Raw genomic sequence first — 19,207 nt, forward strand, 5'->3', positions numbered from 1 at the left:
CGCTGGAAGTGCTTACTTATCTATGCCAAGAAATTGGAAGACAGCTACCTGGCCAACTGACTGGAAGAGATCCATATTTATGCATATTCCCAAGAAAGGTAATCCAACCAAATATGGAAATGATCAAACAATATCATTAATATCACACGGAAGCAAAATTTTGCTGAAGATCATTCTAAAGCGCTGTAGCAGTGTATTGACAGGGAAATGCCAGAAATTCAAGCAGGCTTTAGAAGAGGATGTGGAACCAGAGATATCATTACTGATGTCAGATAGATCCTGACTGAGAGCAGAGAATACCAGAAAGATGTCTACCTGTGTTTTACTGACTGTGCTAAGGCATTCCACTGGATCATAACAAATTATGAGTAATACTGTGAAGAATGGGAATTCCAGAACGCTTAACTGTGCTCAGGAGGAATCTGGACATGGATCAAGAGGCAGTCGTTGGAACAGAACAAAGGGATACTGCGTCAGGAAAGGTGTGCGTCAGGGTTGTATCCTTTCACCATACCTACTCAATCTGTACCCTGAGCAAATAATAATCTGAGAAGTGGACTACATGAAGAACAGGGCATCAGGACAGGAGGAAGACTCTTTAACAACCTGTGTTATATGGATGATACAACCTTGCTCACTGAAAGTGAAGAGGACCTGAGGCACTTACTGATGAAGATCAAAGACCACAGCCTTCAATATGGACTACACCTCAATATAAAGAAAACAAAAATCCTCACAACTGGACCAATAAGCAACAACATGATAAACACAGAAAAGATTGAAGTTGTCAAGGATTTCACTTTACTTAGATCCATAATCAACACCCATGGAAGCAGCAGTCAAGAAATCAAAAGACACATTGCATTGGGCAAGTCAGCTGCAAAAAACCTCTTTAAGGTGTAGAAAAGCAAAGATGTCATCTTGAGGACTAAGGTGTGCATGACCCAAGCCATGGTATTTTCAATTGCCTCACATGCAAGTGAAAGCTGGACAATAAATAAGGAAGACTAAAGAGTTGATGCCTTTGAATTGTGGCGTTGGCAAAGAATACTGAAAGAATAAAATCTGTCTTGAAAGAAGTACAACTAGAATGCTCCTTAGAAGCAAGGATGGCAAGACTATGTCTCACATACTCTGGATTAGTCCCTGGAGGAAGACATCATGCTTGGTAAAGTAGAGGGTCACTGAAAAAGAGGGAGACCCCCAAGGAGACGATTGACACAGCGGCTGCAATGATGGGCTCAAGCACAGCAACCACTGTGAGGATGGCGCAGGACTGGGCAGTGTTTCATTCCGTTGTATATAGTGCCACTACGAGCAGGAAACAACTCTATGGCACCTAACAACAACAAAGAGCCATGAATTGTAAGACCAACCATTTTATAATGTATCACCAAGAAAAAATATCACCAATTATAATTACAAGACTGACCCTGATTTCAAAGATGCTTAAATGCTAACACGTACCTCAGAATTGGTAAATTATGGTATTTGTACCACATACTATGGATGTGCTAGCTCTGTTTGTAAGGGCTTTATATTTTTTAATTTAATCTTCACAAAAACCCTTTAAGATGGGTACCATTATTATCCACATTTTAAAGATGAGGAAATGGGAGGTATGGTGGCTAAGCAACTTGTCTAAGTTCACAAAACTAGTAAGTGGTGAGATGGGATTCAAACAGCAGCAGTTCAAGCGCTCAACCACTACATTAAAGTGGCTCTCTGGGCCTACATTTTCAGAAACAAGTGGCTACAGCTGAGTACCGGCAACATCTTCAAGTTAGGCTCCACCTCCATCCCAGACCCTAGCTTGCTCTCTGACCTGACTTGCTTCACTGACAATAATGTTACCCCACCGATGCTGTTGGAATTTGAGTTTGTATCCCTTTCATGAAAGAACAAAATACTAAATATTAACAGAAAACATTTCTAAAAAGAAAAAAAAAAAAACTGAGTAAAATTTAATCCAGCATTATCTTTATTTAGAAGGACCAGAAAGGGGTGATAATAAGGAAAATTCAAGAGACAGCAGTCCTTCAACTAATTCATATCATGCTAACTAGATATTAGGTGCTCAGAGACAGACACAATGAAGAATTAAATATGGATGCTGTTATTAAGCTTTCATAGTCTGGTAAAAGACAGTATAATATAATTAACAAAAGTAACTGAAAAATAAGCATTTTCAATAATCCAATAAAGTAGCTCTATATGTTTTAACATGGAAAAATCTGCAAGACTGCAGAACATTATCAACAGTATATCATTTACGTAAAAAAGAAATATGTCCATACAAATATATAATTCTTATTACCTAAATGAATGTTTCTATGCATAAAGGTCTGGAAGGATTTATATCAAACTAATAGCAGTGGAGCCCTGGCGGCATAGTGGTTAAGCGATCTGGTCAGCAGTTCAAATTCACCACCTGCTCCTTGGAAACCCCATGGGGCAGTTCTACCCTGTCCTACAGGGTTGCTGTGAGTCGGAATTGACTTGATGGAACCTAACAATAACAATAAACCAAAAAAACCAAACCCAGTGCCGTCAAGTCAATTCCGACTCATAGCAACCCTATAGGACAGAGTAGAACTGCCCCATAGAGTTTCCAAGGAGCACCTGGTGGATTCAAACTGCCAACCCTTTGGTTAGCAGCCGTAACAACAATAGCAGTGGTTAACTCAGGAAAAAAGGAACTGAGGTTGGAGATGGTCAAAGAGGATTTAAACATCAGTAGTACTCATTTTGCTCCATGAATATAATCACGTATTATTTTTATAATAAAAAAATTAAAAATCTAATTAATAAATAGTACATATAACATCATTCAGCTCATGCAGACTATGAATCAAAACTTTTGTTTTCAGTAATCATTATGTGAGATTTCACAATTCCACTTACCAAGCAAAATATGAAAAGGACAAATAATCCCACCAAGAATTGATAAACTGGGCATAAGAACAAGTCTAAAAACCAGTTGATTTAAAGTTTTGTTTGTGTTGCTAACCAAAAATGCCATTTAGTTGGGGATAGGAGTGACTAAGAAAGAAAACGGAGATGAAGAAATGCAAAAATTAAAAACCAATGAAAAGGGAAAAAAAGCAGACAGCACAGAACTAGGATGATGAAGGTACACTTACAGTTCAAAAGTCACTGTCAGCATATAGTATGCAATATTTTCTCACAATTCCTAGCAGAAATCCATCATTTCCTTTGGCACTCACCAACTACTTAACAGACACAAAAATGAAGGACAGGAATAGCAACTACATTAAAAAAAAAAAAAAAAATCTAATTCTAACTCTTCAATAACGTACTCAACAAATATTTATTAGCCACCTAATATCACCTTATTTGATGATATAAATTACATAAAGCTTATAGCACAGTTCTAACCTTCTTTGGAGAAAGCTTCCCAACCATAGCCGCTTACTACAGAACTAAAATAATTCATGTTAACTAACAGATAACAAATCAATTCATTTATACTGTTTAAATAAACTTAAAAAATTACTATTTTAGAGATAAGATTAAACTTATTTTTAAGTCAAACTCTATAAGAAAACTTTACAAAAAGAACAAAAAGCCAATCTTGTCTTTAGATAACCTAAATTATCATAACCTAAAAAAAAAAAGTAGGAACACTACAAGGTCAAACACCAGTTTCCATGTGGATGAATCTGATGAGTCCAACACAATACATTTCCATTACAATTACATATAAATAGCCAAAGTAATATACTGCTTCATTTATTCTCCATGCTTTCTGTAAGAAATGAACTATGCTTTTCAAAAGGACATCCTTCTAACGGAGGCTTCATAATGAGACTTGTCTACCAAATAACCCATCACAGATGCTAGCATCTGAAAGTCTAACACTACAAAAGTTTCCAAGTTAAAGGTGAATAACTTTCCATATAAAGAAAGTTTATGGCATTTCTGCCTGCGGTATAAAAACAGAAATATGTCGTCTCTATATAATATCCACCACAAACAAAAAGCAGAATACAAAGTCAGCTTAATACATGGTAAATACATAAATAGAAACAGTATTCGCTGTCAACAAATTTGTATACGAAATTTTGATATTCTCTCTTTGAGTCTGAATCGACTCGATGGCACTGGGGGTAGTGGTCTCCCAAAAGATAATCAGATTCAAGCGCGATTAGAATTAACTCTCAAACCACAAGACGTCAGGACTTATTTTATCATTTAGGTATTTAAATGGCAATACTTCATGAACTCCACAAAGCTTCTGAAATGGAGGACCTCTAACGGAGGAATACTTATTTTATAAATTGTCATCTTGAAAATATTCCCTGTATAAAAAGTGTCTGCCAAACAAGCCTTATATAAATATTAAGAGTTTTTTTGTTTGTTTTTAAGCATCACACAGCATACTTCTTTGGTGACAAAATTCTTTTTTTCAAGTACATCTATTAACTTTCCTCGGAACACACTTTGGTCACTTTGGTAACACTAGGGCGTTTAAAATTTAAACGATTCTCTTTTTTTTTTTTTTAAACCACCCTAAACAATCTGCATAAGCCATGCAGTACTCAACAGATACTACTTAAAAGAATATAAGGGATGTCTGTGGTTGGATATAAGTGATCAAAACACAAATCATCATGGTTTTCTCTGACATAATTACTGCAAGACTAGCTGAGAGAAAACACCCATCAGTTATGACACTGACCTGGTTATTAAAGAAGAATATGAAACATCAACTCAAATAGGAGTTTCAGACTATACATTTATAGTAACACAGTATAAAATGTGCTCGACCAAACCACAGGTATGTCTAAATTTAAGCCCACATTCCTTAATAACAATTTTTATTAAAAGAAAGTACAAGCTGTCCCTGCATTATTGGCCCTTTTGCTTTCTGACCCAGCTGATCCAAGTTCGATCTAAGAAGAGACACCATAGCAGTATAGATATTCTGTACTTTTCCTGGACTTTATCAACTTTTATGCCCTCAGGATCCAATCTGAGAACATAAAATGCCTTGTGATTTATCACTACATATTTTTTTTTTTTATAGTCTATACTTGTTTTTTTTCAAGAAACTAGTTTTTAAAAAAGATACTAGTTGGAAGGTAGATAGAAATTTTAGTCATGAGCATTTAAAAGCACGAGTAGAATTTTTACTATGATAGTGTTTATTTTCACCCAGCAAAGTATGTCATGGCTAAGGAGGCTTCAAGCATCAGAAATTACTGTCTTTTCTCTACCTGAAGTAAATAAGAGACATCAAATTAAAAAGTACTTGACTCTAAAATATGATAAAACATGGATAAAAATCCTGCACTTAAAACATCCAGGACTTTGTACAATTATTGACTATCATGTCAATTAATACTTTATTAGTTCTGAAGAGCATTAATATTAACAGCAGTCCCGAGCTTAACTCGGGGTAGGGTAAGAAAAGCTAGTTACTATACAGTCAGTAATATAACTCTCACACATTTAGAAGACATGAAGAAAAAGCAGGAAAGCAGTCAAAGCAGACTTAGTAAAAAGTCTGACATAATGAACTTCAGTCATTCCATAACTTTGATTTCTACTGTCTTTAAAAAATACTGTTTTAGAACCTAGGAATTTATAAGCTGTTATTATTATTTTTTTTTATGATTATAGATCTGTGACTTATTTCATACAAAACTATAATTAATTCATTTAACAAATATTTATTGAGCATCTATTACTATGGAAAAACAAAGATTAAAATCTATATGAAACTTGCCCTAAAGAAACTCAAGAGTCTTAAGTTTCTTAAGTAACTTAAGAATGAAACATATATAAATGGTAGACAGTGGTAGAAAGCATAAGAAATTAATAACCCAGTTAAAATCCAAAGAAAGCTCAGATGATAAAGATTATCTGCAGTCTGGTGGGGGAAAGAAGGGTGCAAATTACAGAAGGCATTTATGATGAGATTTGAAGAACAGGTAGAATTCAGACAGAGGTAAGAAAAGAAGACTTCCATGTGAAAAAGAGAGAGAGATGGAAAGCCACAGTTACAAAATGATAATACACCTACCCCTCACTGAAGGACTCTCGTTATCTGACATTTCACATTTACAGTAGTAAAAACTCTACCTCCAACTATTTTGTGCATTAATGACAAACATCTGGCAGTAACAAATGCCGAGATGTGAGGCAAAGGATAATGCTGGTTGTGATGGTTAAGATTATATGTCAACTTGGCTAGGCCATGATTCTCAGTGGCTTGGCAGTTATGTAATGATGTAATTTGGTAGTTATGTAAATGATGCAATATGGCAGTTATGTCATGATGTAGTCATCCTCCATTTTTGCATAATGTCAATTTTCTATGAAATCTAACCATATCGATAAGGGAGAAGTGGGTGTATAGAAGGTAGAGGTTCTAAGCTCTAGCAACTCAAATATCCAGGCTAGATCAACTCACCAATAAAAAGTCTAATATTGTACTACATTCTACTGATGCTACATAAATACTTTTAATTTAGTAACCCATGACTCCTCATACCTGCTATACCTACTTATGGAATGATAGTGAAACAAATTTTATTCATACTGTAACAGACTACTTTCCTAATTTTGAGTGTATATCCTTAAAGCTAGGCAAGATCAAGCACCCTTACTTTCCTTTTAGTTTATATACACAAGTGATACTCAAGCTTCATTCTGAAACCATGATATTAAAAACTATGTTGTCCCATTCACTGTAGTAAGATCAAAGTGTTCTTCTAATCCCAACTCTGAATTACGGTGCAAACACCTTTAGGGTTCTGTGCCTCAACTTCCTATCCTGGAAGATAAGGGGGTTAGACCTGAATGATCTCTAAGGGTCCTTCCAGCTTTAAAATCCCATTCCCTATGAATTCTATACCTTTTCTATAGAAGCCACCATGACAAGGAAAACTAGCAACAAAAAAAAAAAAAAAGAAGGTATTCTTCCTCTAACCCATATGTAATAAAAACTACCTCTTATTGAGCACCTACAAAGTGTCAGGCTCCATTTCTTATTTCACTTAATCCTCATTATAACCCTGAAGAGCAGGCACTTCTCACTTTACAGGATATCAGCCAACTCTTGCCTGTGCAGTCCCATCAGAGGGTGCAAGGCCAGGATTCCAATAAAGGTATAACTCCAAAACAAGCTCTAATAAGCCACACTTTAAAACTTGGGGTCTCTAACATAAATGCCAGACAAGTAAAGTAAATGGGGGGGAAAAAAAAAAACTAAAAAGGTAGGCCATGGCTACAGTAATCTGGAGAGAGCGACTGTGGTAATCTGGAAACAGCATGTTCCCTTTTTTTTTTTTTTTTTGAGAGCATGTTCTTCTAATAGGACAGCTCAGCTGTCTTGTGGCCATGTGGGAATGGACAAAAAAAAAAAAAAAAAAAAGGCCAAGAGAAGCCAAATACTAGTTGCGTGTGTATGAGAGAAAAATAAATCTTATTTTCAGCTTCTGCTTTAAACAGTTCTAACTTAGATCTGTGCAGCTAATGTTACTTGCATTATATAAATGTCCAAACTTCTTTCCATCTAAGTATTAAAATATGGGCTTCAGGAGTGAAGCCTAGGCTTTAGAGTAAGGCAAACTCAGGTTGAATCCCAGCTGTTACTTAACTTCTCTAACCTTCATTACTTCCTTTGTAAAATGAGGATACTATCATCTATCTTGCAGGGTTGTTAAAGATTAAAGGAGAATGTAGAATATAAAGAGCTCAGCACAGTACCTAGCTCAAGGTAAGAGCTTGACGAATGAAAGCTACTCTTAACTATTCTTCTGGAGCCTAGCAACAAAGTTATGCCACTTTTCTGTAAACTTAGAATTACTCAGAAGTAAAAAGTTTATTTTTTTTTAAATGTCTTACATACTCATTTTCAGGAGGCACTTACCAAACTTCAAAATTAAATTTAAACCTGCAAGATAAGCAACGATCAAATACTGTTTTCAGGTACTAACAATTTTTTTTAAATGACGCTGCAAATCGTGTCACCAGGAGTTCAGACCGGGATGAATGAGAGAAAGCAGATGTGTCTCCAATGCCGTTTGAGCGCGAAAGATTCCCTACAACGCCCAAACAAGTTATTTACCAAATGACATATATTTAGGTGAGCCGAAAAAGCGGTGTTTGAACTTATATCACCTCGAAAAACGACCTTCCTTCCAGTTGAAGAGACAGGAGCAGGTGGCTTTGTGCCCCAAACTAGCGTTTTATTCTTAGCCACATGCTCTGGTCAACAGCTGGGTTTTAAACCTTCTTGCAGTCTTCCCCAACTCCCTGATTCCAGACTGCGAAGGACAGAGCAGGACTTCAGGTCCCTCTCTGGCGGTGTAAAGACACCCACAAAAGGGAAGGAGGGAGGAGCCCCGGGCCTCGAGGGGCGTGGGAGATAGGTCAGGCAACCTCTGGCCGGGATTCGTCCCTTTCCCGGGCGGTATCACCCGAGGACCACCTCCTCGTCGGGCCTGCAGAGCTGCGGGGCGCGGCTGTCAGCCTGGCCGAGTCGCCGCGGTGGGGGCTGCGTTGGGGGTGTGAGCGGATAACTCCGGGGTCTCAGGAGAGGAAGGGAGGCAAGGGGGGAGCCGGCGTGGGGACCCCAACCCACGATGGAGCTAAGGAGGCGACCTTCCAGGCCTCCGAGTTCTCCGCCCCAGTCCCTGCCTGGACCCTGCCCAAGTCCCGGATCCGTCGCTCCTCTCACCGTCTCGGCTTCGGTGTGCTGGGGTCCGGCACTCTGACCCCCCATTACCCCGCGGAGGAAATTCATCTTGCCGCTCAGTCACGGGCTCTACCAGCCCCTGCGGAATAGAAAAAAAGACAACTTCTCCTGTCTTTCGCAGTGCCTGGCCCCCAAGCCCGCACCCTGCCCTAGCCGGCCGCCGGCACCACCACCTCTTACTCGGCGGCCGCTCCAGCCCCCGAAGCCCGGAAACAGCCTCCACCACCGGCCGAGACGCGCATGCGCGGGGACGTGGCATTACGTGGCGGCTCGAAGGGCGAAGGCAAAGGGGGAGAGTAGGCTAAAAGAGGCCCGCCTCAGGAGGGCCACCCAAGCCCCGCCCGGTGCCCAGGCCCCGCCTCCCGCCGCAGGGCCACGCCTCCACCCCCTCCCTTTGAGGGCAGCTCCTGCTAGCCCCAGCCACCCACGTGGCCGTAGCCCAGCCCAGCCCGTAGGAGGCGATCCAGATAGTCTGCGCGTTTTGGCTTGCTAGGTTTTTAATTGTCGCGGAGCGGGGCTTACTGCAGGCTGTCAAGTCTGGGGTCGTATTTTGTTGAGTCGAAAGCGAAATTTTCCCCCGGCCGACGTGACAGGTAAGGTGTCCAGGTCCCTGGAAACGCCTGTTTGAGGTTTAGCAGTACGAGCGCTATGGCCTTCTGATCTTAGTAAATTGTATTTCTTCACAGGGCTTTGTTTGGTGGTAAAAAGGGTGCTAGAGCCCCCTCCTTCCTCGGCCACTGGAGGGCGCATTTCTCAGCTGTTGCTCTTCAAGCCTGCTAGAAGGAATTCCTAGATCTAAACACCAGGTACACCGCTATTTTCAAGTGTGTAAGAAGGAAACATTGAACCTTGCATGTAGCTTCGTAGAGAAGTAGATTGATCTGGACTGTCAATTTGGAAATTGGTAGCAAAACGTTGTATTATTAACTCTCAACTCCCGCATTTGTAGTGTTCTTTTTTTCTTAACTTGGAAAAATGCCATTTTTTTGAAGTAGGCATGCCTTGTTCTTTTCGCAATGAAGTTGCCAGGTACACATCCTTCTGGAAAAGTCTCGTAAATTTTTTGAGGTTAAAAGGCACAGGGTCTAGTTAGCTAACTGACGCATGCCCCTCTCGTTTGAATTCCCTGCTGGTCTCGAGTCAGCATTTAAAATTGAACTCATCTTTCCTAGCCTCGCTTAAGGAAAAAAAAAAAATCAATGTACTTCTTCCACTGTGTGCCCTACCTACAGTGATCAATAGTACCACTGTCCAAATGATTGCCTAAGCCAAAGGAAGAAGCTGGGAGGAATCTTAGACTCTGAATTTCAACCCACTTGTCCAATAGTCAAGTCCTATGGTTTCTGTTTATCGAATATTTCCCGAATAGATACTCTGCTCTTCATCCTCTCTGCCTCTGACATAGTTTATATTCCCATCATTTCTCACAATTATGGCAAGAGCCTTCTAACTCCTCTGTCTGCTTGCAACCCTGGCTTCCCTCCATTCTGGTGTCTAGTCCACTGCTGACCAAGCCCAACAATGACAAAACATCTGTTCATGTCACTCTTGTTTATAAAACCATCTAGTGGGTCCATGTTCTCTCCATAATAAAATCCAAACTCCTTACCTTGGCATACAGCACCTCCTATGATCTGGCTCCTGCCTGCCTTGCCAGCTCCCATTTCTCCCACATACTCAGGCCATTATTATGCCTAGATGGTCCCTTCCCCTCTCTCCTCTTCTTCAAGCAAACTCCTGCTAGTTCTTAACACTCAACTCTCTCATCATCTCCTCAGAGCTTTTCCTGAAATTCAAACGTATATCTATATACTAGCACTTTGCAGTTATTAATATATAGCAGGCACTCAGTAAATGCTTGTTAAACTAAATTGTTAAGGGCAGGGACTGTGTTACTCATTTTTGCATCTCTTTTTCACTGTCTCGTAGAAGGTGATGTTGTTGCATCAATGAGTAAATCATTGAAAAACTATATGAATATTGTCACCTGTAAGTGGAATTGTAGGTAACACATATCACAAAGGTTGTGGTGTAAGTCCTTTTCCTAAGGCCAAGATTTTAAGCCTGGACCATGTGGAGAATGGTGGGATCATACTGCCAAAAGTACTGCATGCTAAACATCGTCCTCTACTTTAAAACCAGACACTTGACGTTTTGCTTCAGACATTTTCTATAGGGTGATTTTGTTGTCACCTAAAAAAGGTAACCAATAAATGCTCTGCATTTTTATTACCAAGTAGTGAGTACAAAAACAACCTCACCCATTCCCTAAGCCTCTCCCCTTCCTGAGCCCTACTCCTTCCTGAGCCTCACCTCTTCCCTAAGTCCCACTCTGCATTGTTGGGGATGAGGCTCCAAGATGAAGTGGGGCTCACAGATGTCTACTGTGCATATTATTTGGTAATAAATAACAGTGCCTTGACTTGTTAGCAAAGGTGTCCTAAGATGCCAGCCTTGTCATATATCTGACTGTGTTTTAAACTGTGGTGTGTACAGTAGGTCACTGTATTAGCTTCCAAGGGCTGCTGTAACAAAACACCACGAATTGAGTGGCTTTAAACAACAGAAATTTATTCTTTTACAGTTCTGGAGGCTAGAAGACCCAATTCAGGGTGTTAGCAGCACCATGTTCTCTCTGAAGGCTCTAGGGGAAGATACTTCCTTGTCTCTTCCTGCTTCCGATAGCCCCAGGTGCTCCTTTGCTTGTGGCAGCGTAACTGGTAACTCCAGTCTATCTCCATCATCACAGGGTATTCTCCTGTGTGTCTGTGTCTCTTCTCCTCTTCTTATAAGGACACCAGCCATATGGATGTCCTGATGACTTCATCTTAACTTGATTGCATTTGCAAAGACCCTATTTCCAAATAAGGTCACGTTCACAGGTATTCGGGGTTAGAATTTCCATATATCTTTTTTGGAGGACACAATTCAACCCATAGCCATCACTAACAAGCTAATGTGAGTTTTTACTTCATTTGACCTGTTTCTTCCCTGACAGTATCGCCTGGAAAGGAAGGATTATGAGCAGGGGGCATGGACAGTTGAGTGCAGAGGAGATGAGGGCAGGGTCAAGTTCCCTGGCCTCTCAGTCTTGCTTCTGTTCTGGCGTCTCAGAAAGGGGGATGAAGGGAAGGTGGAGCTGCTTGCTACCTCTACCCTCAAGGGGATGCAGAGAGAGGGCAGTTGCTCATTTGTCCCCCAAATGAAAGCAGAGGTATCATCACTACACAGCAACCATGAAATGGACTCCTTATTTAAGAGAAAGGGGGTTATGTATTAATCTGCTCTCACTGATTTTATAGAGAAAAGCCAGGGACCACCTCTTATTCCTGTTTGTATCCTTTAATCATCTCACATAATTCTTTTAACATTGTAGATGTTCAAGAACCATTTGTTAAATAAAGAGAAAACATGAAAAAATTGTGACTGTAGGACTTACACCATTATACTTCTTTCATAAATTTAAGAATTCAGAATAAGAATGCCATGCATCATGAAAATGCACAAAGAATCCTAAATTTTAATTTGGGTAAATAAAAACATATATATATATATATTTTTTTTTTTTCCTAAACAAAACCTGGCAACTAACAAAATTCATAGATTTGAAATCTTTTTTTTTTTTTCCTTCACCTATTGCTTCTTCGAGACCTTGTAGTTTAGTGGCTTTTCTTTTGTGGCCGACTTCACCCATCCTTTCCTACTTTTTGGTGGAAAATTCAGAAATAGCAATAAAATGTCACTGCACCAGATTGCTTTTGGTTGGGGGTACAGCTGCGTGGAGTTTGTATGTACCTGCTCAGGAGTACCCGTAGATAAGATAATTTGTGTTTAATTATGCAGATTTTAAAGACTAGTTACTGGAAAATCAATGTCCAAAAACTTTGTTGATACAATTATGAATTACTACCATTAACCAAACGACGCACAGCAAAAATTAAATTGATAATGATGAAGCTAAACTAAGGCATTTATAATTAAAAGCAAGGCTAGCAGCAATTGAAATTCATATAAGCAATCAATAATAATAGCAAGTACATAGATCAAAAAACGAACTAAACCTATTGCTGTTGAGTCGATTTCGACTCATAGCAACCCTAGGACAGAGCAGAACTGTCCCATAGGGTTTCCAAGGAGTGGCTGGTATATTTGAACTGCTGACCTTTTGTTTAGCAGCCATAGCTCACTGTAGCTCTTAACCACTATGCCACCAGGGCTCCAAATAGTGCTTCTTATTTGCTAGGCTATGATGAAAGTGCTTTTCATAAAGTAATTTACCCTATGAGGTGGGTAGTGTTATTAGTTCTGCTTTACAGATGGGGAAAACAGGCATAGAGAGGTAACTTGCCCAAAGTCACACCAGTGGGAAGTGGCTGGGGTGGGATTCAAACTCAGCAATCTGGCTCCAAAGCCTGTACTATACACTGTGTTATTCTACTTCTCTAGATGCAAGATGGCGATCATGCACTAAGTAGGAGGGTGAGGTTCTTCCTCTGGCCTATAAAGCCTTCTAAACCCTGGTGGCATAGTGGTTAAGTGCTATCGCTGCTAACCAAGAGGTCGGCAGTTCAGATCCGCCAGGCGCTCCTTGAAAACTCTATGGGGCAGTTCTACTCTGTCCTATAGGGTTGCTATGAGTCGGAATCAACTCAACGGCAGTGGGTTTTGTTTTTTTTTTTTTAAATATAATCTGGTACCTCTGTTATCTCCCTGGTCTCGTCTTCTGCTACATTCTCTCACACTTCACTCCAGCCATGCTGACTTCGTTGGTGTTCCTGAAACTTGCTTCAACCTCATGGCCTTTGCACTTGGTCTTTCCTGTGTTTTGGTGCTTATTATTCCACCCACGTATCAGAATGGCTCACACCTTCACCCTCTTTAAAGTCTTTGCTCAAATTTACAGAAGTCTTCCCTGACCGTTCTAAGTTGTAACCTCCACGTACTAATACCCTGCTTTTTTTTTTTTCTGTAGCAGTTACTAGTCTGATACACTATTCTTCCATATTTTACCAGATCTAAGATGCCATCAAATGTACCACAGAGAAAGGGGAAGACAACAACAACAACAAAAAAAAACCTACCAATTCTAAGATGCCATCTAGTGAGAGATGCATCCCAATTTCAGGCCTCATAAAATGTAGGAAATGTGCCTTTTAGAATTCATGAAATATAAATTACACATATTTATCTTGTTTATTGTCTTATTTCCTCTCACCAGTACATAAACCTCATGTTTTTGTTACCTGGTGCAGCCGTAACAGAAATACCACAGATGAATGGCTTTAAAGAACAGAAATTTATTTTTTCACAGTTCTGGAGGCTAAAAGTCCAAATCAGAGTCTTGCTGTGTTGATCCCTTCTGTGGCCTCTTTCCTAGTTTCTGGTTACTGCTGTCAATCCTTGATGTTCTTTGGTGTTCCTTAATGTCTTTCTTCTCCTGTGTGTGTCTATTCTGCTCTTTTTGTAATTCAGAAGTAGTTAGGGTCCCTTACAGGTTTGGGGTTAGGACTTGACACATATTTTAGAGGGATATAATTGAATCCATAACACCCCATAAGAGCCAGGACTTTAGTCCTTTTATAAACTGCTTTATCCCCAGGGCCTAGCATAGTCTCTGGCACATAGTCAGTGCTTGGTAACTCTATTGGATGAATGAATTTCCAAAATGGGGGAACTCCTACTGTTAGCCTGTGTATGTGGGAGTAGAAATTCTGCAATGTTGTTAAGCATTACATGGCACTGGATTTCCTCAAGGAGGCCTAGTGGCACAGTGGTTAAGAGCTTGGCTGCTAATCAAAAGGTCGACAGTTCAAATCCACCAGCTGCTTTCTTGGAAACTCCATGGAGCAATTCTACTCTGTTCTTTAGGGTTGCTATGTGTCAGAATTGACTTGACAGGCAAAGGGTTTAGACTTCCTCAATAAGAGGCTGAACTAAGGCCCTCAGAAAATTTTATTTGCATGATAATTATGTTTATGAATTCCAAATTTTGGTGATCCTTAATGACTCACTTAATTACGAGTAAAAATGAATTAGAAAAATTGGATGTCTATGGAAGGAAGAGTTTATATTTTTAGGATCAGATCTCAGCCCATCAGGAGAATAGTCTCCGCCTCCTCATGGTCAGCTCACCTTGCTTTGAGATTCAGTGCATTAATGCAATGGTTTTCTCTTCTTTCAAAGAAAAACTTTTTTTTTTCCCAAACAAGCAATGCATTCTCATGGTTAAAATAAAACGTACAAAAAGGTGTACAGTGAAAAGTGTCTCTATGGATCCTTGGCCACCCAGGCAATCAATGTAAACAAGCCTTATATATCCTTCCAGGTATACAAATGTGTATATGTAATCCCAATCCCTCTCTTCTCTCTCTTGTTTTACACACATGTACAAATGAAACAGATCGTACACATCTTCTGCATCTTGCTTTTTCCCACTTAATGTTTCTTAGAGATTGTTTCAGAAACATACATAAAACGCTTCCTCACCTTTGCTTATTGTATTCTGTGAAGTGATCTCCACAATATGTTTTTAAAAACCCTGGGAATGTCTTGGGAAAGGAGGGTGCAAGAAAGAGGATTCTGGGCCATCTGCTTCGTTTTACCAGTTTCATTTTTTATCCTCCCTGTTTCATTTGAACAAAAAGATTGAGAAGCTTTAAGATGTTGGACAGGCATCTCTCTTAGGATATACGGCCAAGGCAAGGATTTGGAATAGTTGAGTAGTTAAGAAGACATACTCGAGAGTCCAGGGCTCAAATCTCTGCTGTACCTTTTTCTAGCTACTTGGCTTTTGAGCAAGTTACTCAACTTTTTTTATGCCTCCATTTCCTTAAATATAAGAAAGTAGTAATGATAGTAACCACCCCATGTGGTTGATGTGAGGATAATATCTTTAAGTGCTTAGCGCTTAGTACTTGAAACATAGTAAGTACTCAATAAAAGTTAGCTGAAAGAGACCCAGAAAATCTTTGTGTATATCATCAGTGTCTTAACTGAACAGTTAATGGTGTCACCCTGTAATAGGACTCAATACAAACATTATTGGCTCATGTAACTGAAAAGGCTATTACTTCAGATGTGGCTTCATCTGTGATACCTAAAGCAAGGAGTGGGAGTGCTCGGCTCAGTGTAAAGCATATGTCGTAGGAACAAGAGATTTAGGGATATTTCTCCAAGGAAGTTGGAATGCTCTGCTAGGGGAAAATTTATGTAGGATAGAAAAATAGATGCTCACTATGTTCCCTGATGGACTTGACCGCTTGACAATATTTTTTTAAAATATGTTTCCAGCAGTAAGTGCCACTAGCCTATTGCTAGCCCCAGTTCTATGGCATGAGAAAAGTTTCAAAATATCATGTTGCATTATTAAAGAGTAATTTTGCACTGTATCGTACTTATATCTGCAAGCAAAGCTTTACGTACTCTTTACAGTACAGTTCAGCTATGTTTCCATTTTTAAGAAAATACAATCAGCAGAATTGCTTACTTATGAAACACCTAAATAGGAAATTCCATTTTCATTTCCAAAGGAATTTTTATAAAACTATTTATCAGGGCACTAATTTACCAGATCGAGGCCCTGGCCCTCATGTTCCCCATGGAACCTTTGATTGCCATCTTCACACCCACTCTCCCCACCCCTCCCAGCTCGGTGCATAGGCAGGAGGGGGTTGATGCTTTCCCTGTCCCATCCCACAGCTAGACCAAAGCCTTTGAAGTTCACATTACTGGCTGATGCTGAGATTCCATGGAAGCTTAAGATGATTTATTATGGAGTCACTGCCACCTTTAGCAGAAGTGATCTCCGAGCAAGTTGCAGCTGATCCATTGCATTTGCCTGAATCTATGGCCCAGGTGTGTATGTGTTGGGGAGGGGGCGACCTGGGACTCTAGGTTGTCTCTTGAGATCAGAGTGTAATCTGTCAAAGTAGGCTGGGCCTCTAGGTCACCAGGATGGTAGCTGACCTGGACCAGAACTTTTCACAGCCAGCCTACCTCCAACCCCTCCCTCTCAGCTTCATCTCTTTTCTTGAGTTGACTGTATGGTGCAGTGGCCTGTGCTTGGAGTATACACCACACAGATAATCACCTTGGGCTCGGTGACTTGCAGATGCTGGATGGAGGGTCCAGAGTTGGCCTAGCCAGGTGGTTTGAGGAAAGAAGAGGAAGTAGTATGACCTTCCATGGACATAATTCCCTGCCAGCAGCCCAGGAGTCTGTGTGCAAAGGGGTGGAAGATGAGAATATCATGAGCACAGAGAGGTGAAGAAGTCTTCTCTAGCCTGACTATTCCATGACACTGCCTTACCCAGAATCTCACAAACACCATACTAGTTGTAGGTAGTAATGAGAGCTAGAAGAGCTTCACCTTTCTCACCCCACCTCTAATATTCACATACGTACGTGGCCACAAAGCCTTTAGTAACCCAGACCCAAGTCCTAGAACCGTTCCCTCTTCCCAAGTGTCAGAATAAACCAGTAAAAACTAGTTTGCCCTCTAGTAGACTCTGACTCGTGGTGACCCTATGTGTGTCAGAGTAAAACTGTGCTATATAGGGTTTTCAGTGGTGGATTTTTTTGGGAGCAGATTGCCAGACCTTCCGTCTGAGGCATCTCTGGATACACTCAAACCTCCAACATTTCAGTTAGCAGCTGAGTGCGTTAGCTGTTTGCACCACCCGGGGACTCCAGCATGAACGTTTTGTTAGCTACCCTCGAGTTGGCCCTCGACATATGGCAGCCCCGTGTTCAACAGAAATGCTGCCCTGTCCTGCACCATTCCCGTGATCGGTTGCAAATTGGACTGTTGAGATCCACAGGATTTTCATTGGCTGATTTTTGGAAGCAGATAGCCAGGACTTTCTTCCTAGTCCATCTTAGTCAGGAAGCCCTGAGAATTCTCACCTTCCAAGTGGGAGACACAGGTTCAATTCTCAGACAATGTACGTCATGCACAGCCACCTCCCGTCTGTTAGTAGAGGCTCATGTGTTGCAGTAATGCTGAACAGGTTCCAGCAGAGCTTCCAATGTGTAAATAGTGACTCCTAAATAGTTTGCAGTCTAACATCTCATTATGTCATTGCTGTAGGCAAGCTCCTTCCTGAGGGTGTGTTGCTATCTAGGTCAGAGCAAATGACTATACTGATATTTTGGTATTTATTTTGTGATATAATAAATATTAGAATTTTTTGTTTTTTTAAAAGTTTGGATTCATAGCATTTAAAACTAATCAGTGAAACTACATATTTAACAACTTTCATTTTAACATAAATTATTGATTTCTAGCTCTGCTGCTTCCTTCAACTTCAGAAGAGTCCAGGGGCACCTCTGATGGGTTGGTCTGGCCAAGATTCAATGCCTTTCTGGCATTTTAGCTCTCCTGCCTGGAGCTTTCAGAGCCTCTGCTTCTGGATAGCTGCTCAGCTCTGCTGAGACAGGTAGGGCTCCTGAGTACAGCAGCTTTGATTTCTTTCTCTGCCAGCCTGAGAAAGATGGTCCTTCCTGTGATCTAAATCCTGCCTTTCCCAGCGAAATGAGCCAATTCATTTAGAGAGCTCTTTTCATCAGTCTCAGCTGCTTCCTCTTTTAGGGAGAGGTGAAGTTGTAGGAACTGAATGATAAAGAGAGGGCTAGAAGGACTCCAGGAGTCCCAGATGGCACAAACGGTTAAGTACTTAACTATTAACTAAAAGATTGTTGTTCAAACCTACCCAGAGGTTCCTCAGAAGAAGGCCCCAGTGATCTGCTTCCGGAAGGTCAGAGCCTTGGAAACCCCAGGAAGTACAGCTCTGCTGTGCACGTGTGGGGTTGGACTTGACTCTATGGCAGCTGGTTTCGTTTGGTTAGTTAGGGCTCCAGGAGTCCCTGGGTGTTGCGAAGGGTTAATGCCCTCAGCTGCTAACTGAAAGGTTGGAGACTTGAGTCCACCCAGAGGCACCTTGGAGAAAGGACTGGTGATCTACTTCTGAAAACTCAGCCATCAAAAACCCTATGGAGCAGTTCTACTCTGATGCCCATGGGGTCACCATGAGTTGGAATCAACTCAATAGCAACTGGTTAGAAGGGCTTCTGAGAAAGCAGAAAGGAGGCAAAGAAGAGGAAAGGGATAGAGTGTCAAGAGAGCCAAGAAAGTGAATGAAACTGCTGACTAATATCTGCAGCTAGGGTGTTACACCTACATAAATATGGATTTTTCAGTCCTTAAAAATAGCTCAGTATACCAGAGCACTGAAAGCAGATGTGCTTGGTTTTTTAAACTATTGATTCAGCAAACATTTGGGTCTCTCTCCTTTGTGCCAGGCCCTGTCATAGGTACTCACTGGTGTGTAACTCACTGTGGAGTCCTAGAAATTATTATTCCCATTTCACAGAGAGGGAAGCTTTCCAAACATAGACAGGAACTGGGTTTTCATTCTAGTCCTGCTGCTTTTGGGCTGTGTGGCCTGGGGCAAGTTGCTTAACTTTGCTGTATGAGTTGTG

At 40.6% G+C, this 19,207-nt stretch overlaps 1 protein-coding gene and 1 long non-coding RNA gene across 4 annotated transcripts in view; one reads left to right on the top strand and one right to left on the bottom strand.

Annotated features, from left to right (window-relative positions):
* USO1 (USO1 vesicle transport factor) overlaps positions 1–8,938 on the bottom strand; it is a 119,184-nt gene extending 110,246 nt beyond the window's left edge. For both annotated transcript variants that reach the window (XM_003414145.4, XM_010594130.3), the window contains exon 1: positions 8,711–8,938. In XM_003414145.4, coding sequence (XP_003414193.1) covers positions 8,711–8,776 — 66 coding nt within the window. In that variant the 5' untranslated portion in view covers positions 8,777–8,938. The remainder of the gene's footprint in view (positions 1–8,710) is intronic.
* Positions 8,877–19,207, top strand: part of LOC111751727 (uncharacterized) — a 44,830-nt gene continuing 34,499 nt past the window's right edge. For both annotated transcript variants that reach the window (XR_010322069.1, XR_010322070.1), the window contains exons 1-2: positions 8,877–9,321; positions 9,415–9,534. This is a non-coding gene — a long non-coding RNA (uncharacterized LOC111751727). The remainder of the gene's footprint in view (positions 9,322–9,414; positions 9,535–19,207) is intronic.

The sequence above is a fragment of the Loxodonta africana genome, chromosome 5 (genome assembly GCF_030014295.1).
Source record: "Loxodonta africana isolate mLoxAfr1 chromosome 5, mLoxAfr1.hap2, whole genome shotgun sequence".
In the NCBI taxonomy this organism is placed as follows: domain Eukaryota; kingdom Metazoa; phylum Chordata; class Mammalia; order Proboscidea; family Elephantidae; genus Loxodonta; species Loxodonta africana.